This window comes from Impatiens glandulifera, chromosome 2 (genome assembly GCF_907164915.1).
Source record: "Impatiens glandulifera chromosome 2, dImpGla2.1, whole genome shotgun sequence".
Lineage (NCBI taxonomy): Eukaryota > Viridiplantae > Streptophyta > Magnoliopsida > Ericales > Balsaminaceae > Impatiens > Impatiens glandulifera.
In genome coordinates, this window is record NC_061863.1 from 59,877,966 (window position 1) to 59,901,701 (window position 23,736).

At 34.0% G+C, this 23,736-nt stretch overlaps 5 protein-coding genes and 2 non-coding genes across 9 annotated transcripts; 5 read left to right on the top strand and 2 right to left on the bottom strand.

The window, feature by feature from the left end:
• Positions 1-748: 748 nt before the first annotated feature.
• On the top strand, positions 749-852 carry LOC124928324. The gene has a single exon (XR_007098527.1). It is a non-coding gene; the product is annotated as a U6 spliceosomal RNA (small nuclear RNA).
• A 54-nt stretch (positions 853-906) lies between these two features.
• Positions 907-979, top strand: TRNAA-CGC. The gene has a single exon. It is a non-coding gene; the product is annotated as a tRNA-Ala (tRNA).
• A 743-nt stretch (positions 980-1,722) lies between these two features.
• LOC124926923 lies at positions 1,723-3,196 on the top strand. Its single transcript, XM_047467254.1, has 6 exons — positions 1,723-1,947; positions 2,095-2,175; positions 2,269-2,397; positions 2,480-2,542; positions 2,613-2,740; positions 2,839-3,196. Exons 1-6 carry the CDS (start codon positions 1,738-1,740, stop codon positions 3,032-3,034), a joined length of 807 nt encoding a protein of 268 aa, XP_047323210.1. The 5' UTR covers positions 1,723-1,737; the 3' UTR covers positions 3,035-3,196.
• Positions 3,197-4,348: 1,152 nt separating this feature from the next.
• Positions 4,349-9,073, top strand: LOC124923975 (CMP-sialic acid transporter 2-like). Its single transcript, XM_047463990.1, has 15 exons — positions 4,349-4,524; positions 5,037-5,097; positions 5,193-5,247; positions 5,336-5,447; positions 5,629-5,708; positions 5,837-5,912; positions 5,995-6,095; positions 6,778-6,849; positions 7,259-7,307; positions 7,406-7,447; positions 7,579-7,700; positions 7,933-7,992; positions 8,554-8,602; positions 8,692-8,786; positions 8,879-9,073. Exons 1-15 carry the CDS (start codon positions 4,498-4,500, stop codon positions 8,928-8,930), a joined length of 1,053 nt encoding a protein of 350 aa, XP_047319946.1. The 5' UTR covers positions 4,349-4,497; the 3' UTR covers positions 8,931-9,073.
• Positions 9,074-9,271: 198 nt separating this feature from the next.
• On the bottom strand, positions 9,272-11,365 carry LOC124925098 (receptor-like cytosolic serine/threonine-protein kinase RBK1). The gene is made up of 6 exons (XM_047465070.1): positions 11,356-11,365; positions 10,778-11,281; positions 10,297-10,712; positions 9,985-10,200; positions 9,767-9,916; positions 9,272-9,684 (listed from the first exon to the last, which is right to left on the bottom strand). Exons 1-6 carry the CDS (start codon positions 11,363-11,365, stop codon positions 9,526-9,528), a joined length of 1,455 nt encoding a protein of 484 aa, XP_047321026.1. The 3' UTR covers positions 9,272-9,525.
• Positions 11,366-15,543: 4,178 nt separating this feature from the next.
• Positions 15,544-18,995, top strand: LOC124923974. Of its 3 annotated transcripts, none has more exons than XM_047463988.1 (6): positions 15,544-16,010; positions 16,090-16,205; positions 16,540-17,357; positions 17,475-17,613; positions 17,771-18,282; positions 18,561-18,995. In XM_047463988.1, the coding sequence occupies exons 1-6, from the start codon at positions 15,713-15,715 to the stop codon at positions 18,730-18,732; spliced, it is 2,055 nt and encodes a 684-aa protein (XP_047319944.1). In that variant the 5' UTR covers positions 15,544-15,712; the 3' UTR covers positions 18,733-18,995. The 3 variants fall into 3 exon arrangements, with proteins under 3 accessions (XP_047319944.1, XP_047319943.1, XP_047319945.1); XM_047463987.1 differs by having other exon boundaries at positions 15,545-16,010; positions 17,765-18,282; XM_047463989.1 differs by having other exon boundaries at positions 15,545-16,010; positions 17,774-18,282.
• Positions 18,996-19,523: 528 nt separating this feature from the next.
• LOC124923973 lies at positions 19,524-22,448 on the bottom strand. Its single transcript, XM_047463986.1, has 3 exons — positions 22,252-22,448; positions 21,473-21,826; positions 19,524-21,384 (listed from the first exon to the last, which is right to left on the bottom strand). Exons 2-3 carry the CDS (start codon positions 21,823-21,825, stop codon positions 19,524-19,526), a joined length of 2,214 nt encoding a protein of 737 aa, XP_047319942.1. The 5' UTR covers position 21,826; positions 22,252-22,448.
• Positions 22,449-23,736: the final 1,288 nt, after the last annotated feature.

A 23,736-nucleotide genomic window follows, 5' to 3' on the forward strand; every position in this document is an offset into this window, starting at 1 on the left:
AGATTCTTCCTCCTTAAATGAATGGGTTTCCTCCTGTTTCTGAAACTTGCTAGAGCTTAACTCAATTTTGCACTGAAATCTGCAATGGATTGTTTGTCTGTATCTGATAACTCAATTTGCAGTTATGTGACAGTAATATGATTCTACCTCTCTCATTTGGATAAGTAAAAGTTTGGTTCTTTCTGTTGATTTTGTTAAATTGAAGTCCTCAACTCCTTCACAAACCAGTTTGAATAAATGGGGTTGTGTTCTTCTCTAGCAAGTTGTATTGCTATGAAAAGAAATGATTTAATTCATCTTAAGAAAAGATGGTTATGTCATATCTTGTGTTCAATTGACTTGAGATGTTCTTATCAGATAAGAGATAGTTTTTTGGGAGCTACATTTTGACAAGTCTAATGGGGAAATTGAAATGATACTTGATCTTGATGAACATGTTTATATTGGTTGATGATCTTGATGAGCATGATCCCTATTCTCTTACATCTAGGCCATCATGAAGAAGCTCGATGAATGTATTTTGAGCCCCTCTCTCGAACTTCCTTTTTTAACCACAACTAGGTTTTTATGGTGGTTCATAAACATACACTTGGGTTTGACCTTAAACATAAGGACATTCTTGTTAACTTGTTGAAGGATTTCACCATTGAAAAGGAAGAAGCATTTCAACATTATAGCCCATACCACAACAATAACATACTTCAAGGATTGTATATAGGCATTCTACATGTTGATCTTCTTGTGTCCTATCGTTATCGTGGATAACCGAAAAAATTGGAACGATATACAGAACATTAGCATAACCCCTATTCAATGATGACACACAAATCGAGAATTAGTAATTTAAAATTTAATAACCTACAATTGTTTAGAATGAATAAATATTATTTTAAATAATAAACATATGGGGATGTAGCTCATATGGTAGAGCGCTCGCTTCGCATGCGAGAGGCACGGGGTTCGATTCCCCGCATCTCCATTTTTTGTTATTGCCGTCCGGTTAAATGGTTAAGCGTGTGTTTTTCAGACTATATACTTAATCCGTTTTTAATTTAATATTAATATATTTTATTTCTCTTTTTTTCATTATTTAATGAACTCTTTATTTTTATCTTTTTCATAAATTTCTTATTATTTATATACGAGTATTTATTATTGATTATTTTAATTTTATGTTATATATATATATTAATTTTATATGTCTTCCTCTTTTTTATATTTTTTTCTTATCTTAATATTAATTATTAATTATTAATTATTTTAAAATTATTTGGTCCCAATTGTTGAATATAACAATAATTTACCTTTCAACAATAAAAATCATTCAACACAACAATAAATAAATTAATAATCAAAAATTGAATAATAATAATAACTCATTTATTAAAAAAAAAATAATTATCAAATATTAGACAAAATAAAATAAAAAATTATTATTTTTATTTCTGTTCATATTAAATTAAATAAGAAAGAAACTTTTCACAAAAATATTATAATAAATATCAAAATTTATAAATAAATTACTAAATTTTTAAAAAAAATGAGAATTTAAGAATTAAGATAAATAAAAATAGATAAAAAAAGATAAAATAAAAAAGTGAAACTAATATAAATATATATATTTTTTTTTGCAAAACAAACACACCTTAAATCATTGATCTCCATAATCAGAAAGATCAACGGTGACGATTGATTTGAATGATCCATTGGTTGTTGATTGGCAACTCTACTACTAACATGTGTAGTGTGAGATTAGGTCCCTTCTTCCTTGGTATCTCCTCCTCGCCGGACCTCCATTTTTCCCGATTCAAGTTCGCCGGACGATCTTCTTTCTCGTGCAACCGTGTTGATCTGATGACTCCATTATCCATCACGAGAAACAGATACTGGATTCTGAGACATGGAAAAAGCATCCCAAATGAAAAGGGACTCATAGTTTCCTCTCTGGTTTGTCATCTGTCATTCATCATCTCAATCTGATAATCGCTGCATTTTTTCTACATTTTCTGAATCTAATAATCTACTTCTCAAATCTCAAGTCCTTAGTTTCTCTCGATTACATGAAAATTGATTCCTGGTGTTTGTTCTTCACAGGAAAATGGGAGACTTGAAGAATACCGATTAGCTACTGAAGGTATTGATCAAGCAAACTTAGCCGGAGAATCGTTTCGTCAAGTAAGAATCCTATAAACATTGCATAATTTTGTGATAAACCTAGAATTTCATCATCATCATCATCATCTTCTTCTATTATTAATATATGAACAGAAACTATTAGAAGAGAACATAGAACTTAAAGATGTAAGGATCTGCTATTCTCCCTTCTCAAGAACTAGCCACACTGCTAAAGTGGTGGCATCTACTCTCGATATTCCTTTTGAAGGAACTCAATGTAAGGTATGAATTATAATGATCTTCAATGTATATCAAAACTGAATCACCAAATCTTTATCAACTCAAACTTAAATCAAACAAACAGGCATTTGAAGATCTTCGAGAGCGTTATTTTGGTCCTTCCTTTGAACTCCAATCACATGATAAAGTAAGATTTAAGTCATTTTATCTTTGAACAAAGAATCAGATTTGATGATCTTTATTTCTTCTTCATTCAGTATGCAGAGATATGGGGTCTTGATGAGAATGATCCATTTATGAAGGCTGAAGAAGGTGGGGAAAGTGTGTTTGATGTTTCCTCTAGACTTATACCTGCTTTGATTGCCATTGATGCTGAATTTGAAAGGTTAAAGAACAACATTTTATCAAAATTTATCTCTTCCTAAGTTTATCTAAATGAACAACAAATAACAGATCAATGTCTGTATTTAATTATGACTGCAGATGTGCAATCTTGGTGGTTAGCCATGGTGATCCCCTGCAAATCTTGCAGACATTGTTCAATGCTGCTGCTAAAGACGATGAAGGATCAAATGGGAAGGATCTTGTCTCAAGATTGGAGGCTGTCAGGGTTCATGAGATCCTATCACAACACCGCAATTATGCCCTTTCGACTGGAGAGCTTCGTGCTCTTATATAGCTCGGGTTATTTTTTTCATACAACTGGGAAAATTGAATTGAAATAAGAAATTTAACTCATTTGCAAGAGGAATTGTTGCTATTTCATTTATGTGGCTCAATCTAAATTTGTAAAATGGATATTCTGATTTTCATTAATTAATAAATTAAATTACATTGAAGTGAAGTTATGTAACAAACTAACAATTGAGTTTTTTAGCAAAACTTTTTTTTAACAATTTAGTAACTTGGACTAATTTAAACATTTTCAACTTCAAGATCTGATTTTTAACTTCATGACATATTAACAAATCTAATATAAAGTTTATAATTTAAATATATGTGTTGATAAATAGTCAAACTCCTTTTGCATTGTAAATACAAAACTTAGACTACACAATTATTGAGTTTGGAAGTTATATAAATAGAAAGTTTGATCACTAGTTATCATTGGAATACCTCAAAAGAATACATAAACAAGTAAAACACATCAAAAGATGAAACCAGTGCGTTGTATGTAAAAAAGGAAAGTTATAAAGATGAAACTAGAGCATTGCTATATAAAAAAAAAGTTGTAAATCAACCTTTAACATAATTGGAAAACCGACCAACTCACCTGTTCTGAACGGAGTGATGATTCTCGTGAGTTATTTACATCGATTTGGGATGATAACAAGTGTTTATAATAATTTCTTTTATATATTTTTTTGAGTTATAGATTCTATTGTTGTCGAATTTCAATATTTGGTATGAATTTATTTTTCAAAATTAAATAGTCAAACCAGAGTTGATATGAAAAAGGTTGTGGTATTAAGATGAAACTAAATCATTCAAAACACACCACAAAATTTAAAGAAACAAACATGGACTTGTTTATAAAATAGAAATATAATATAGTATAATATAGTATAACGAGTCTTTTGTTTAGTATCACCGTAATTCATTGGGTGATGTTCGAGTATTTGAGTAGTTGTTTGAAATTTGAAATGATGCAGCTAATATGATATGTCTACATAATTGAGTTAAATTATAATTAATTTTTTTAGTGAACAATCTGGTTAGAGAGTAATCGTCGAATTTTCATGATCTTAGTCGTTTGATGCGTATGAATGTTATTATTACGATGCTTTCCGAGATTCGGTAAAGTTCATCGAAGAGTTAATCATTTTTCTCAATTTTATTTTTATTTATTTTCTCCTAATGTCATGTCAATACTTTTTGTATTTGTGTTCAAACTTCTTTATCATTTATAATATACATTCAACTTTAAAAAAAAAAATACATAATAATATTTTATTTTTCTATGTTTTTAATCATTCTTCGCGTCTCCCTTCGATCTCTTAACACTATGAAGAAGGAAGTGGGAACTGAAAGCGTAAAAAAGCCTCTAGACTCTCATTTGATCACAATTCATCAATGCCAGCTGCGTTGAACTGCAACAAACGCTAAATTTCGATTGGATCTGAAGCGAAAGAGATAGGTTTAATGGAGTATCGAAAAATCAAGGATGAGGTAATGCTAAACTTCGCTTAGAAACAGTCAATTTAGCCTCACCTCTTCTAAATTCTTTGAACTACTATTTACAGATTTTTCAATAATTTAATCTCTCTCCCTATCTCTATCGCCGTGTACAAAACAGTCCAGTTGAGTTACTTACTTTTACACATGTTCATAGCTGGATTATTTAACTTCAAATTCTTCTTTCACAATCTTGAACCGTTTGTGAATGCAACTTATGGCTTAGTTTGTGGATCTGTATGCAGTTTTCTTGCTCCATTATGCTCCAAAAGCAGCATGAACCGTTTCTTCTTCATTCATAATCTTATATTAGCTTATCCTAGATCCAAATGTGCTGAGATAAAATAACTTTGGCTTGCTTAGGGGCAATAATGGATTACATCTTGTAAAGTAACAGTTTTCTGTTATTTCATTGAAATTCAACCTCATTCAATTAAATAGTTACTTATTTTATTTTTGGAATTCAAAACCTGCAACTTATGTTCCACTTCTATATTACTTTTCAGGATAAAGAAGGGGATGTAATTCCAAGTGATGTGGAGGGCTTGCAGTCAAAATCTCTTTCAGGTTTCTTATTTTTACTTAATGCACAAGTTTCTAACACATATAACAACATTTTCCCATCATGATTGCTCTATTATAGCATTCGTCATGATTAACAGGAACGGTGGCAGCCTTTGGAGGAAGTTCAAGAGAACAAAATAAGTGGAAGCGCAAGTAATATACTAGATTATTTCTGTTCATTCTATGACAATTGGATGGCTTGGAAGTTCTGTGTTCACTGTTTGTTTTAATTCACATCCAGGACAATTGTTACCATTGCTTTAACTATTCTTACAAGCTCCCAGGCAATATTAATTGTCTGGTCCAAGAGAGCGGGAAAGTACGAGTATAGTGTTACCACAGCAAACTTCTTGGTAAGAGAACTTCAGATATCTCTAGCTTAAAAAATAGAAAATGCTTTGTAGAGTTCCAAGTAGTAATCAAACAATACTTTTTGTGTTTTAAACATATTGTTTTCTCCTATAGAGTAATGAGAAGTTTGCATAGCAGAGCTCAATTATACTAAACCATGAGACAATTTTATGCTTTCTATAGGTAGAAGCTTTGAAATGTGCATTCTCATTGGCAGCACTCTCAAGGATATGGAGTAACGATGGTATTACTGATGATAACAGGTCATTCCCTCCCTCTCTCTTTCTCCACCTCACACAAATAGCTTGTGTAACTTGCATTTATTTTAAATTTGGAAAACTAATATAATTTGCGTGGCAATTCACTTTGATTAATATTCTGATAAAATTAGGTTGAGTACAACCTGGGATGAAGTTAGTGTTTACCCCATACCTGCAGCACTTTACCTCATCAAGAATTTGCTTCAAGTAAGCTGACTTCTTCAAACTCACCCTCCTGAAAGGAATTGAGCTTTTTTTCCTTCTTCTGAAATTTGTAATTATGTGGCAGTATTACATCTTTGCGTATGTGGATGCTCCTGGTTATCAAATACTCAAGAACCTGAATATCATTAGCACTGGTGTGTTGTATCGTATTATTCTGAAAAGGAAGTATGTCCTCATTTGACTGTATTTTGCTTTCTGTACAAAACAATGACTAATCAATGCTTTTTCTTGATTTTAGAAGCTTTCCTATGGTGAATGTTGTTGACTATAAAAAAATATTGGTAATTTGACATAATTAGTTGTTAGAAGAATTATTAAATAAGCCCTTGAAGTTCATTATGTATTTACTTTTGCGCCAAGTTGTTAGGTGGTTGTATGAGGCAACCTCTATACATTTTAAAGAGCGATTAGTTTAAATATATGAATTCGATTCAAGAAATAGAATGAAGTTGACGTCTCTCAACTGTGGGGTTGCTCCATGGCTTTCTCATCTAAGGGCTCAGTTCATTCAATTTCTCATTCTCTCCTAAGGATTCTAGGATATAGATTTAAAATTGTACCAAAAGGAAGTTGATTTAGGTTTAACTGATGAAAGTGAGCAATAAGAAATGGCCTGTGTTTCACACTAACAAAGGAAAGTAATGTTTTGGTAGGCTATTTGGAATATTTTTTATCTTGCTAATGATACTGTTGGTGACATAAACTGATAATATTATGTTGATGTTTGACAGTTTTATTTTCCTTGTGACATAAGTTCCATTTCCTTCAATTCTCAAAACTCCTACAAGGCTACAAGCTTTCATCTCAATTCTCAAGTTATCATCATTGAGTTAACTTTTTATTTCAGGTTGAGTGAGATTCAGTGGGCTGCATTCATATTACTAGGTGCAGGGTGCACCACGGCACAACTTAATCCCAGGTAAATTTACTTTTCATCCGCTATTGAATAAATCTATTCTTGATCATTGCTACCATATTTTCATATAAGTGTAAGCATCTTCATTTTTCTGTCATTTTGTATCATTAGAGAACCATGAATTTCTCTAGAATTTGGCCATTTCTGGCTCATTTAAAAGTACAGGAAGGCAGTTTCTCTGAAAAAATTGTTCTCATGAATAGTTTAGGAAATTTATAACCTAAATTATTCAATCCAAATTCCAAAGTCAATACAAAAGTGAGAATAACTTTAACCCGTCAAAAGCCTTTAAACTATATTTCTAATCAAGCAAACAGGAAGAAAATAGTATATTGGGTTCTTGTTCTTAACTGCATGTTGTTTATATGAAATAGTGTCTTCCGTTGATTTTGAATCATACATATACTTGCAGTTCCGACCACGTTCTTCAGACTCCTTTCCACGGTTGGATGATGGCCATTGTGAGTTTCTTGTTATTTGGGACCTTTATCTACTTAATGACCTGAAAAGTATATTATAGTTACTAGTATTTGCAACTTATTCAATTAATTCCATGTAGGTCATGGCACTCCTAAGTGGTTTTGCAGGAGTTTATACTGAGGTGAATTGTTTTAGCCTTTTTCTTTAATAAATTTCTTCTTGTGTATCTGTAGTAACCGCACATAAGATTTGGAGCATCATTCCACTCAATGATACAATACTATTTAAGACAATTTACATGGCTTTCTACAGGCGATAATTAAAAAGCGTCCTTCAAGAAACATAAATGTGCAGAACTTCTGGCTATACATATTTGGAATGGGCTTCAATGCTATTGCAATAATAATCCAAGATTTTGATGCTGTGGCCAACAAGTAATTTCTCAATCCACTTTCTCTTAAACGGTTTAGTCATTCTCATCAGGCATATCATATAGTTCATACACGTTGACACTAGGTTCTCCTTCCAATGACGTTTCTTCATTGCTTTTCTAAATGAATGCATCTTTCCCATATTTTACACATCCAGTAAAGCCCATGACATAAATTATTATGTGACAGTAGAAACAAAATTACCATAATCATTGACTAGAACTTATCTTAACAGGGGATTCTTCCATGGATACTCACTGATAACAGCTCTGATGATTCTTAACCATGCGTTAAGGTAATGAGCTATTTTTTAATTTTTGTGGACTGCCTTTTATCTTTCTACAGAAACAGATTTAAATAATTTTAAAACTCTCAATTGCTCCACACTCTCAAGTTATAATAACATAGTACATTGGAACCCATAGTCCTCAAGTTGTCGAAATCTTCAGAACAATTTTAGAAAAATACTATAATGGCATTTGTTTTGGAATTTCAAGCTAATCACAAGTCGGAGTGGCGATCAACATGAAGTATTGCGTTTGAATGTTCAATACTGAATATAAGTGCTAAATTAGTTAAAGTGCCTACAGAATAAACGAAATGATGCTTAACAAAATGTGGAACTAATGTCAAGAAAGTACTTAAATTTCCTTTTTACTCTTATGGTGACATAATTTGATTAAATTACAGGTGTAAAGTTGTCTTTGCTCTTACTATATTACTGAGATAAGATTTTTCTAGCTTAATTTGCATCTAAATCGAAATAATTAAGAAATTTTAAATCATAGTTTTCAGATAAACTTAATTCAAATAAACCCTCCATTATTTAGATAATGTAACTGTGTAACATATGCAGTGGAATTGCTGTGTCGATGGTCATGAAGTATGCAGACAATATTGTGAAGGTAATTTGCTAACCAGACCTAGCTATTATATATATAGTACATATGCAGTTGTATCTTTTCAAAAATTGTTGGGTTTATATTTTTTGCAGGTGTATTCAACTTCAGTTGCTATGCTGCTGACGGCAGTTGTTTCTGTGTTCCTATTCGGATTTCATCTGTCGCTTGCTTTCTTCCTCGGATCAATGTAAGCGCAATTCCTGAATCTCTGTCATACTAGATTTCTTATATCTTTTGTACTGATTGTGTTCATAATTTTTTTTCTTTGGTCCTTTGCAGTGTTGTCTCTGTCTCAGTATATATGCACTCCATTGGAAAAATTCAAAGATAAAGAGAAGAGTGGCCACTGTTGAAGCATAGAATATATGTTAGTGCTTACTGTTCTCTACCTACCTTTAATCTACTGTATATTAATATTTAACTTTTAAAATCATATTTATTAAAATTGAAGGTCAATTTACACTATCATTTTGACATAGTGACAGTTATAAAACTGTCTCTATACAGTGTCTAAAAGAATATAATGATAGTTATAAAACTGTGGTTAAAGGAATAGTTGAAATAAACTTAAAAGTTTTCAGCGAATTCTTCGAAGTAGTTTCATTTGTGAGGGGTGGATTAGCTTGGTTAGAATGTCCATGAATTTGTGTATGTAAATATACAAGAATATAAAATACAAAAGTCTCTTCTTGATTAAATTATATATGAAAAAGATCCACTGGATTAACATGATTTACATAACATACAAAAATGTTATAAGAAAAACAAGTGATCATATATAGGTAGAGAAATGCAATTTGGTTGATTTTGGGCAGAAACTGTACTAAAAAAAACCCTGAGAATTTATGCAAAAACTAATCTTCAACTTCTGGCTGTGAAAGGTGAGGTCAGGTCAGGTTAGCTGCGGACCATCCTTCCAAAAATATCTATTCCATGACTAGCTGCATGTGGCGGGTGAGGTCATTTTGGTAACTCTCTTTGTTGTAGTCTTCCAAATCACATGCATCTAATAAGATTGCCCTCCCTCCCAAGGACTTCTGTTTCAACTCTGCGCTTCCACCCTCTCCTTTTAGCAGTTGCACAACCTATTATATTATATGCAGATAGATAATTTACTTGTTAGGATAGAGAGGATTATCTATGTAATGTATATACATAGATACATACCCTTGACATTTTGGGGCGGTTGCTGGACGAGTGATGGAGGCAGGCAAGCGCTGTGGACATGGCACGGTACATTTCCTCAACATCGTATCTTCCTTCTAGCCGAGGATCAGCCAATTCATCCACGCATTTCTTTTCCAGCAGAGGCTTTGCCTGTAACGTCATCATCAAATACAAGGAAGGAAGACACACATTCATGAATCAAGAAAGTAACTACTTACCCACATAACAAGACTTTGCATGCTGGAATCAACTGCTCGACGGCCTGTTATGAGCTCGAGCAACAAGACGCTGAATGCAAAAACATCTGTCTTCTCGTCCACAATCCCATGCATGAAATACTCGGGTGCCATGTACCCGAAAGTACCCTCGATGGGATGGACAATATGGTGAACCCAATTCTCCGGAAGCCATTTTGCAAGGCCAAAATCGGAAATCTTTAAGAAGCCCAAACAAACAAACAATCTCTCAAGTCAGGATTGATCCATATATATACTATCATAAGGGGGGGTTGAGAATAAGAAGATATAAACCTGAGGTTCATAGTCTTCTGTGAGTAAAATGTTTGAGGCAGTGATGTCTCTATGAATAATGCGCCTTTGGCAAGAAGAATGAAGGTAATGAAGACCTTCAGCAATCCCAAGAGCCACCTTGAACCTTATGCTCCATTCTAGTACTTTCTCATCTGAACCGTGTAAGACGGAGGCGAGGCTGCCGTGGGGAGAGAACTGGAGGACGAGGTGGAGGCCGCCGTCAATGCTGAAGCCGATGAGCTTAGCTGCATTAGGGTGGTCGATGTGAGCGATGATGCCAAGCTCCGACAAGAAATCACCGTTCTTTTCGTCTTCTTCGTTCTTTTTCTTTATTATCTTCTTCACCGCAACCACGCTCCCGTCCGGCAATGTCCCCTTGTACACCTCAGCATGTCCTCCTTTTCCGATCATCCTCTCTATTTATTATATTTATAAGATTAGATAGCAAGAGGATATAATTATTATCAATAAATAATTATACCTGGACTAAAATCGTCGGTTGCAGCGGCGAGTTCATGACGTTTGAAATTTCTCCAAGACGGTTTAGGGGCGATAAAGTCGCCACAATCAATAGTTTCGCCGGTGCTTCGATTCCTGCCAGTTTTCTTCTTAAGATTCTTGGAGAGTTCGTATCCGGCCAACAAGGGAATGGTGGTGAACTTCCTGACAGATTTCATCTTAGGGGTCTCAAAAAGCCTCTTGAGGTGTAAGGGATTCCCTCCGGCAAGTTTATCCACTAGTCCCAATGTTATGAGACTGTTGTCAGTAACCACCACCTCCCCTCCTTCTCCTCCTCCATCGGCGGCGGCCAACACGATGCTGTTGTTGTTGGAATCCTTGCCGGTGGGGGTGGAGATGTCCATCTCCAGGACGCCTCTCGGCGAGCAGGAACATGCTTCATCAACAGGTGGTAATTCCCTTGTTGTCTCATCCATGGATTTCTTCTCCTCCTCTATAATCTTCTCATTGGACACCGCAAGAATTCCTGATGATGATAACAATAATCAGTGACAGATGAATGAATGAATGAATCTGTTTTTATTGACATAATTATATTACCTCTTCTCATGCTCAATCAATCAATCAATCGGTTCAATTACAGCTTCAAAATTTGGTTAGAAATGATTTGATTACCTTTGAGAACATTCTTTGATCGTAGCTCCCTCTCTCTTTGTCTCGAGATGCAAGAGAGAGGAGAGACAGACAGAAAAATGGAAAAAAAAATTGAGGTTATTTGTTTGATGATGGTAGTTTATTTCGTTTGGTTTGGTTGAGAGAAAAGCAGAGAGAGAGAGCGCGCGAAAAGGAATTTAGGGAGAGGAGGAAGAAGGCTATATTTATACTCCAAAGTCCAAACCCCTCATTATTAATTTTCTATTTTTATTAATTAATTAATCTATCATTTTTCAATTCCATTTCATGCTTGCTTGTAATCAAACAGGGAATCTTCTGTGAGGATTATTCTTATATAGCAGATAGTGCTAAAAACTTTTGACACATTTCATATCAGATTAAGGTAAGGTACTCAGCAAGTTGAGTTTCATTTGAACAATTTATGTATATCAGATTCACTACAACCCCAACTTCGGAAAACTTCCTAAAAGGAATGAAGGCAATTTAGATTTCATGCTCAATCAATGCAACGAAGTTACTCAGACAAGAAAGAGGTTCATCATAGTTTGACTTGTCTGGTTGACATTTTGTTACTATCGGAGGGATATAAGGACACTTAGTATTATTTTCAGTATTTTCATATAGACCCACTACTGCATGTTAAGTCAGCTCATTCAGCTTATTTATGAGATTCTGAATATCCTCTTTTGAAGATTATGAATGATATGAGATTCTGAATATCCTCTTTTGAAGATTATGAATGATATTGACTGTTTTTCTTCTCTCACCTCATGACTTTCTGATAATTCTTTGTCTCATTTCTGCCACTTGTCCCAAACCCTAACTTCTCTTCTCAGGTTACATCTTAGGGTGTAACAAATTGATATCAGATTCAAAGACCATGGTGGAAACACGAACCAGACGGACAACGACTCCCTATGAGCAGCATTGACGTCGATTACACAATCACTGGAAGAACAAAGGAAGTGGATGGAAAATAATTTGAACTCACTTGAACAGAAGCTTGAATTTATTTTTTTGTAAAAGAGAGCCTAGGATGACCAGTAGATTCAGCGAAATCCTCTCGCAATACACCACTCAGAGAAAGGCCGTATGTACTTCCAACCCGCTTGACTAAGATTGATTTCCCGAAGTTCGATGACGTGATGTTGAAGGATGGTTCATTTCAGCAGAATAATTTTTTCGAGTTGATCATATATACTATTACTAAAGTTGAAATCGCCCCGATTCATTTTCAAGGGGACGCACGATTATGGTATGGATCTTTTATTCAAACTCGTAGTCCTATAGTAGCCCTCACATGACATTTATTTAAAACTGTCCTGTTACAATTTGGACCTTTTATTTGAGATAATCCCATTAGCCAACTCATTAATCTGAAACAGAACAGATAGGTCTATACAAGAATAAGTTCTTTGGGGTCATTCATAATTAGTGCGAAAATATGGGAAGTAGCTTATTGATTGGACCTTCTGGTGGGATCGAGAATCCATAACATGTTCCATATTTCACAGCTAAAAAGCTATCTAGGAAAACCAAACGAACTTACTGCACTTCTTGAGATGAAATCGCAAGTCTTAACTCCGGAAGTCATTGTATGAGACAGGTGCTAGTGAAATGGACAGGACATGCTGATGAAGATAATACGTGGGAAGACGAGGAAGCGGTTGAAATTGCACATTCAGAACTGGTCGCAAACTAGGGAAGAACAAGACAACGTTCGTTTCGCCGAGGTCGTCGAAACACTGAAGATGAGGGTATTGTTACGATCTAAGGGATATAAGGATACTTCATGTTATTTTCATTTATATAGACCACACTTTATGTTTTATGTTCAAACTATTTTTTTAAAGTTCAAACTATTTTTTTTTTAATAAAGTGGTGACTTATTAAGTTAACTCGTTATTCATTAATTAACTATTTATACGAGAACATAATTATAGTATAGTTGATTCTGAATATAATCTTTAAAAGATTATGAATGGTATTGAATATTTAGTCTCACTAATGATGACTATTTGATCATTCTTCTCCACATTTCTACCTCTGGTCTCAAACCTTAACTTTTCTTTGTCAGGTTACATTTTAGGGTGTAATACATTCCTATTTGAAAATTGTTCTATTATTCTTCTTGAATTTGAACTTATTTATTTTTTTTAATTTTTTTTTCTTTTACATGATTTTTTTATGAGATATATAATTGATGTATGATGTATCCCCTCACTAGGTCAAAAATTCTTCTAATGGAATGCTCGATTTCTTTCATCCTAACTGATGTGGAGCTAGGCGGGAATCGGGATATTTTCTTTCATCCCAAACCGAACAAGTGAAGCAAGAGTCGCATGTTCGTTGAGGTGGAAACACGGATCTGATCATAGCGATTTCAAATCTATTATTAGGCATGACCATGGTACATATAGGTATCTGATCGCCATCCCGATTCCGGGTAAATCTTGAACCATAAGTTTTGTGTCAAATTGGCTTGGGTAACCGTTATTAAAACGTGTGTACCGATTTTATTTTATTTTTAAATAAATATTTAATATTATATTTTTATAACTTAAAAAAAATTATTTTTATTATCATAATCTTACCTATTATATATATATATATATATATATATATATATATATATATATATATATATATATATATATATATATATATATATATATAATACTTATATGCTCAATAGTTACAATTTCATCTAAAAAAATAATTTATAAAACAAACAGGTCTTTTTCAAAATCAAGTTAAAATTTATATAATAAAAAAAGAAAAAACAAACGGGTCCTTAAAAAAAAGGGTTCTCTATATTATTCTTGTCTGATTTTTTATTTTATTTTTGTCAACCATCTAGATGATACTTATACTCATTTTTGGGTCACCGGCCTAGATACTCTGAATTTTTTAATCCACACCCCCAAATTTGCACATAATGTACTATGTTATTTGAATAATTTTTTTCCTTTAATTTGGTGATTCATTTCATGGCCCTTGTCTTGACTCACATTTGTTTTGACAAGGTGATTCTCATTTGTTTTGCGATTAGGAATGTCGTTGATGTTTGACGTAACTATTTGATTTCATCGTCAACGTGACTTTTGCGATATTTGTATGGCAATTGTATCCTAGCGTTGCATAGACATATTTATTAAGACTCATATTAGAGACAGGTAATATTAAGAGACTTATTGTCTTACTCAAAAAAATAAAATATTACCTATGAAGTTAGATATTGAGTTACCATTACGTGGGTGGGTTCACAAGTATGTTTGATAATTAATAACATGTATTCCCTCACACACAGTTAATAAAGATATCCCTAATTGCAGAATGCCCAAATCTATTAGTACATGATTATCAATTTAATCTGGCCATTATGTTTCTATTCAAATGATTTTCTTTGACACAATTTATTTTAGTTATTTTAGTTGGATCGATAGTTTACCCAAGGCGATCAAACTCGAGAGTTTACGTAGAATTGTTATCCAGTTGTAAACTCGTAAAATCTAAAATTTACATAAAATTCTTAAGACTTTAATTTGAAAAAATAATAGTTATATATTATTATTATTTAAATATATAATTAAGTATAAAAAATATTTTATACTTAGTCAATTTTTTTTTTAAATAATAATAAGTAAATAAAATTATAAAAAATTATAGTTACAAAATTAATTATATTAATTAATTTATTTAAATAAATAATAACTTTATATTTTAATTTTTAAATATAAATTTGTTTTTTTAAAGTAAAAATAGTATAGAATCGTAAAATCGAAATTATTTATAAACTCGTAACGACATCCATTGCGATAACCCAACTCTTTAATCAAATTCTGGAGTTCTTGAGTGCTTTTACCACCTTCATCTGAGTTCTCAAAAGTCAAGTTATCTGCTGATCGTAGTTTACAATGACGAAAGCAGTTAATTATTTTACTATAAATTAATAAAATATTCTGTAGAAATATTTTTTTTTTGTATAAATAAATATAAAAGTCATAGTTTTATTTTTATTTATTTTAAATAATAATAATAATATACAATTTTATTATAATATCTCAATTGGTAAAGCCCTAAATCTTGAATTGAATTATTCATAAATAAAAATCCCTAATTTTCCTTCTTCTCCCGAGAATCTTTCATCTTCGTCTTCTTCTTTAGTTTTCCTTAATATCCAGAGAAGCAAGCATGGATTAATGGCGTAAGGTAAGAAAGATCTTGTGTAGTAAATTTTGAAGCCATCTTATTCAGAGTCAGAGCTCGCTTTCTCTGTCTAATGGCGTTGCTACTCGGCGAAGACGGCCGGGGTTACGACCTTGCTCGGAAGCTCGAGAGCCTTGGGGTGTGGCGGACGTGGCTTGGTGATGCTCTCTATTCCAGTTTCATCCATTGCCTCACTTCCCCGTCGTCATGGGACGTCTTCATGAGCACGGATGATTCGAAATCTAGGGCACAAATCCAACTCCAGCTCAGGGTTCGGGCTCTTCTATTCGATAAAGCCTCCGCCTCTCAATTGCTCCGACCGCCTCTGCAGTCTTCTTCTTCGTCCATAATTTCGAAGCTTAATCCGAATTGTATGTATCTCTGTTATTCTGTCTCTCATATTTCCGTCTTGTTCAAGTTATACTTATTTATAATCATCCAATTCCTTAGATTTGCAGTTACACGGCGATGACATTTACTTCAGTTACGAAGATTGTCCTCAAGATGAACAACAACAACAACAACAACGGGACAGTACTGCCGGTTCTAAGAAACCACAACAGAAGGTTAGCCTGTTCAATTAATTACCAAACTAGAAAGACAAACTGATTTTCTAAGGAAACAATAATATTTGTCTTGTCTTGGCTTGATATATATGTTTTGGTAGAGAAATGTTGGTTTATTCTCAACTTATAACGAAGAAGAGATTAGGTTAAGAAAAACTAGATTAAACATACTTCATTTCAATCGTTTGATAGCAATTTCCTATACCTAGCTATCTCTATTAATAGTAATAGTGAGGTGTTCTATTTAATAACTAACGGAATTACAGCTGTCGTAGTAATGAAGTTTAGACTTATTTACTCTAACCCTACTAAGGCATTTTGGTGATTATACCAGCCCCAATCAAAGGCATCATCAGTAAGTGTTGGTTCAAGATATGGTGGTGACAAAGATATGGACAATTCGTCTCAGAGGTTGAGACATGATGAATTTCCAGAGACATGGTATAATCAGTTCTTTGAGAAATATAGAGTTACTAAACCATATAGAATCGCCTCAGCTGACCAGGAAGGTGACAAACGTACACCTGAGAAGATGTCGTCTTTTATTATAACCAATGAGAAGATCAAGAAAAGGAGAGCAGCATTCAAGGAAGATGAGACCAATAATGCTATCAATAATCGCGTGACAAAAAGTAGGATCTCCACTTTGGACGAAACCGAAGCAATCGATGATGATTCTGTTTTTTTCCCTGAAATAATGTTCCCCTTTAACTGTGTCCCCTCTAGTACATTTCCACCTATGCGTCGATTGGAGCAAAACCGCAAAATAGATTTTAATGGAATACTTGATAGTCTACCAAAAATGATGGCGAAGAACCATACTATGATTGAGAGACTTGGAATCAGACCAGAGAACATGGGCATGGAGCAGCAGGGAGGAAATCAATTCCATGGGAAAGCCTGGGATGAAGGGAAGAGAAGACAGTTGAGTGAAAAACAGGCATCAGAAATGTCTAGGAAGGTGATAGCCCGTAATTTAACTGAGATAGGGTTTGATAGCTCATGTAAAACTTCGGTGGATGTGTTATCCCAGCTCCTGAGCTCTCATACATGTAAGCTGGGACGTGTTCTGAGGATGCTTACTGATAATTACAGAAAGAAATGCTCAGCCGTTGAACTGGTCAAGATGTTCCTTCAAACAACAGGATATAGGTGAGAGAACTCTTCTTACTACAGAAGCAACATTAATATTAAAGTGAAACACTCTTTGTTATAACTAACTAACTTACTCTATTATCTATCTTTTGTATGGTTGGTTGTTTTGTGCAGTAATTTAGGAGGATTAGCAGAGATTGTGAAGGATAATTCAAGAAACAACCCTGTGCAACAAACTCAGCAGCAACAACTACAGTTGATCCAGTCACAATTACATCCGCAATTCCAGGCACAGCTTAGACAATCTCAACAAGTATGTTTTTTCAAGCAGATTCAGCATTACAATGGTTAATTAAAATATCCTTTTTTTATTGAATTTTAGAATGTTACAAAGAAATAAAGTAAGCGTATTTTAGTTGATGATAAAGGGTTATTTAGAATAAATTAAAAGAACCGTCATATAGTTGCAGCAGGTTACAAGACAGATGCATCCACAAATGCAGATGCAAATGCAACAAATACAGTTGCAAATGCAGATGCAACAGATGCAGCAGCAGCAGATGGCTCAGCCGCAAAACCTAGTATTCCAGCAGCAGCAACAACAACAAATGGAAAGGATTAGAAGGCGTCAACCAGCTGCTGCTGCTGCTGCTGCTATTAGTAGTAGTACTACTACTACAACTACTACTACTACGACTAATAGTACCCCTCGGACGATGGTCCAAGTGAAGCTTGAAAACCCATCGGAGTTCACACCTTCTCCTATGGAAACCAATAATAATAATACATTTGGAGGAGGAGCAACAGCAGCAGCAGGAGGGATGATGAATATAAGGCATCCCCACCAGTTGCAATTCCAGCAACATCATCAGATTGCAGCAATGTCAAACTTCCAGGCGCAATCCACCAATCAATATCGACAATCAGCCATATTACCCGCCGCCACCGCCTCCCATCATCAGATTCCTCAAGTCCAAACACCGTGAGTACTACTTTCGTTTTATTTTTTTTGCCAAGAGGATAAATCCTTGTAATTAATAATGAAAAAGATTTACACAATTTTCATTAAGATGCTGAAGTTTTGTTTTTCAAAAGCAAAAATATACAATCCTAATATTCATGAATAGTTTAATCAACTACATTGCTAACTACATGTGACACCGTTGATTCAATCCATATCGTTAACTACATATATTAATGAAAATGGGAGAGAAGAGTAGCTTTATTAATATTTTCTTTATTCGGGGGCGAGAATGTCAGGACTAGTAATAACGGAGGAAATAGCAGTTTGATGAGGGCACAACCGGTGAAAGTAGAGGGATTCCAAGAGTTGATGGGTGGGGATTTGGCGACAATAAAGCTCGACAACAACAGCTCAGCAGAAGGGAATGGAAAAATAACTTCTCCTCCTCTTCCTCAACCTCCAAAGTAAGACAGACAACAAACAGACACAATTCTTAAGTCAATAGATTGTCTGTAACATTTGTTATTTATATCTACTACTACTTTAGGGTCAATAGGTTTGATTATTATTATATATGGATGGAGCTTTTGCATCTTATTCTTGTATATAGTAATAAGTAGTTCAGCACATTATTCACAAGATATCTCTTGTACAACTCGGGAAAATGCACTCACATGTCATGCAATACTATCATACAATTCATTTTTTATTGACAATTTCTGTCCTTGGTATATATTTGCTTCCATTCTAAATGACTTTTGAGTGGCTTAGGCACTAAATCAAAGAATGCAATGCAATGCAATATAAGCTTCAAAATTGAGATATTAGTTTTTTCAAATATAAACTAGGGCTGCTCCAGAAAGGAAGCAATTAATGATGTCACAAATTTACACATGTTGTAAAAGATTAAAACACCTAAATAATAAGAAGAAAAATCTCATACAGAAGGAGAAATGACTGTCTGAAACAAAATAAAAAGATAGAAGAAGCAAAATGTACAAAAGATGCTCTAAGAAAAACCAAGTTTATCCATCTCTCCAATTTTATTTTTTACTATCTATCATTATATCAACTATCACATATCGCCATTGTCTCTTCACTTGATAAGTCCACACTGCTTGCATTTGATATTTCTCCGTTTACCGCCCTGCAACAATCATCATCATCATCATCGTGTGTTCATCACAACAACGTCTAACTCTAAATCCTAAACCAAAAACCCTATAACAATACAAGCAATGAAAATGGAAAGAAAAAATTTACCTGCAAGTTTTCTTGTTGTGACCAAGGCCCTTACACTTGCTGCACTGAAGTTGTCTCTTAATAAACTCCAGAGAACCGGGCTGCTTCATTTTACGTTTCCCAGGAGGGCGTTTTGTCGGTGGAATAACAATAAGTGCATTTTCATTATTCTGTTCAGATCTTTCCAGTGTAGGGACAGGATGAATTGGCTCAGCATAAGTAAGGTTATAATTCTCAACCGAGAAGTATCCCAGGCAATAATCATAGGGACTCTTACCAAGAAACTCAAGAACAGCAATAGCATGACTACAAGGTATGCCAGTTAGCTGCCATCCCTTACAACTACAATCCCAGCGACTTATATCCACCACATCAACACACTGACCGTGAACTTCATATTTATCGCCATTCGAAAGCATTACCTGAAGCGAACGAGCCTTCAAAATCTCGCCTCTCACCTTTTCGTCTGCAGACGGACTAACCGCCATTACCCACTGACTAGACTCAGTTCTACGCGTGTAAATCAAATCCATCATTTTTGCTCTTATAGTATCAATCAACTGAGTTATAGGAAAATCATGGGCTTCGGAAACCCAATTGTAAATCAGTTTGCTGAAATCCGACGTCAAGTAGTTATAACGCGCCCCTGCGAAGAACGCGTTCGCCCAGTGGTTGAGTTCGCTTTGTATTACCCAATTATAGGCCTCGCTCGATATCGCCTTAATATTATCCGTACAACACTGGAAATCCTCGACTTTCGGAGCGTAAGCGGCCGCGTAGAGATCTTGAACCATAATCCGTCTAGCTTCATGCGACAGTCCCTTCATATCTTCGTTCAGTTTTTCGGCGAGATGACGTAAACAATACCCGTGGTGGCCGTTCTCGAATATCTCGCTTATTGATTCCTTCAAACCCTTTCGAAAATCAGAGACAAAAGTGATCGGTGAAGATTCAGACAAGGCGGATTTCAGCTCAAGAAGGAACCATCGCCAATTATCCTCATCATCGATATCTACAACCGCGAATGCAACTGGGAAAACACCGTCGTTTCCATCTACAGTGAACGCAACTAACAAAACTCCTTGGTATTTCGAGTATAAGGGAATAACATCGAGAAAGAGGAGAGGGCGACAGCCTTTTATGAAACCTGAGATCGAGGCTTGAAAGGAAACAAACATTCGATGGAAGCTAGTATCCTCTTTTGTAATCACTGTGGCTACGCTACCTGGATTAGTTTCCAACATCATTTCACAAAGGTGGGGAAGCTGATTATACGCTTCCTCGTGAGTACCCTGAAGCTCCTGTTTAGCCATCATTTTTGCCCGTCTAGCCTGAGAGTAATTCAGTTGAATCCCATATTCCTTTTCGATTTCTTGGGCAATATCCTTTATCTTGCAATGAGGAGAGATTTTCACTTTCTCCTTGATTATATTTCCAACCAAGCCTTTAGATCCCCAACAACGAGCTTTCACACCAGAGCCTTGACATGTATGATCTGGAGTCATCCTTTTTATGCATACTAAATGGGTGGAGGCTAAACGAGAAACATATATCCTCCAAGGACAACCTTCTGATCTACATTTAACACTTATGCAATGACTGTCGTTTTTCTTATACTTATAAGCAAATCCATGAGCAATAGAGTACTTATGAAGAGCTTCACGGAATTCACTGAAACTATTAAACCTTTGATTCAAACCCGTAATTGCATTTTCCCATTGTACAGTAACCTTGGAACGGCTGTCAATGTCCACGGCGGGTGTCACTTCACTTGGTGCTGTTTCGGTTGATTGGATCATACCAATTGGAGCAACCCCATCCATTCTATTAAGAGGGGTCACCATAGTGACATCTTCTTGAACGATAGCCATGTTCATCCTGCAAATGAAAAAGAAGATGGGCTGAGGGTAGAAACAAATATAAATAAAAATAAACTACTAAACTAAAGATGAACTACTGTATGTACCTACTGGAAGGCGTGTTTAATAATAATCTTGGCATAGCTCGTTCCTCTGTCATCTCGACAAAGACATCGACTTGGTCAGAGTTCTGACAGAAGTCTACCATGCGTTTAAGATCCTTGTCTTTGGAGATTGTTATAAGAGTCTTCTTGTTTCCAGGAAGAAAGTACTTCAAAGATATAGTGTCCACCGAGCAGTTAAATGTATCGGCCAGTTCCTTCTTGAAATCACGTAGTTTCATTTCCTGATCAACATCCACTGCATAGGCATCCCCACCTTCATAAGACAAATACCCAGATTCATCTGTCTTGAACTCACCACCAGACTGACAAATGGCTATAACTCTTTTTGAAGACATTCTGCAAATCATCACAAAAAGGATGAATGAATACACGCAAAACAGGTGGCCTCAAATCACAAGAACATGAAAGAAGACAAGATAAACCCTAACATCTTGGATATATCTCATACATAAGTCTATTCCCTTTGAAGGTAAATCTGAAATGTGGAAATTTGCATTCTAAAGACAATATCAATCCTAGCAGCACAAAGAAACAATTTTTAATCTTGACAATGTAGCATAATTGCAAACCAATTGTCTTCTTTACACATCAGACTTTCCCTATATCTTTAACCAGGTAACAAATACAAAACCAAAATCCCCCCTTTTACATCGTCAATCATAGAACTTTAACAAGAAGATTATCACAATACCCTTTTCTCCCTTCACAAGAACTATGTGGACCTCATATCAGAGCTTGAAATGAAAGAAATATATACTTACACGGAGAATAAGACCTGGGTCTGCTCCTTCCCAGCAAAAAGTACTAACACATAGAGTAGTCCGCTTGGCTTGGCTTTGGCTTGGCTTCCTGTGAAAACTGTAAGAGCCGGCCGTCGATGGATGAGAAAGAAGTCGACGGGTGAGAGGTCAGAGCGTCGCCGAGATCGGGAGTAGGTTTTGTGTTGAATCGGAATAACTCAGAACGAACAGAGAAATGGGTGGTGAAATAAGCCCTTATACTTTATAAATATACTTTTAAGCCCATATACAAGCCCTTTTATTTTTTCTAATATACAAAGCCTTTTAATAATTCGAGTTTTATTTTTTTATCTATAAAAATAAAACAATCAACAAAAATTGTAACTCTTTACACATTTTTATCTATAAAAAAAATTATACAAAATTTTAAGAATAATCATTTAATTTGACTTTCAAAACTGGAGGACTATATTGAGGCATGAATTGCATTTTGACAAACTTGTTACCATGAAAGATTTGTTGATATTATACAATTCCATCTATTTCTAAAATTTATGTTGATAATCAAATCAAATAAATTGAGAATGCAGAGAGGATTAAGAAACTTGTAAAAATTAAAACGATGTTGATTCCGCCGGAAAAGGAGCGGGAAACAATGAAGACAACACATAATTTATCCGGTCACCTATTTTTAATTTTTCAAATTATTATTGAGGTAGTTTTATTTGATGAGTGGATTAAATTTTTAACTAATGAGGATCCCCATTTATGATGGTTTTTAATGATTTTGTTTGGTTTTGTTTTATTGTATTTTGAGTGATTTACTTTGAAAGATTTGCTTCTAAAAAATATGTTGAGATCAAATCAAACAAATTAGAATGGAGAGAGTTAGGAATACTTAAAAGAGAAACTTGCAAAAATGAAGACACGCAAAAGTTTTTGGATTGCCTATATATTTTTATGGTAGGGGTTTTTCCCACTCCTCCCCATATTCTCACCTCCTTCACTCCTCAATTAACTCCTAAATTACTTATTTATTTCTATCATTTTTATATATTTACCTTTCTTATTTTATTTACTTATTTTATTTTATTTAATTATTAAGTTTTTTTATTAAATATAATTAATTAATTAATTTTTAATATATTTTTTTAACTTTATTTATTTAATTAAAAATACAAAATATTATTTTTTATATTATAATTATTTAAAATATATTAAATATTGAAATGTGTACTAATTTAATAAAATATAAATATTTAATATTTTATTATGTTAATTATATATATATATATATTAAAATATTTATAAAAACTAATTTTTTTATAAATAAAATTATTTAACAAATAAATAAGATAAAGTCTTTAATATATTATATATTAATAATTAGTCAAATTAAATATAATGTTTTACTTAATAATATAAACGATAATATTTGCATAATATTTTTAATAATATTTTTTATTAAAATATTTCATATTTAACTTTTTAAAATATTTATTTTAT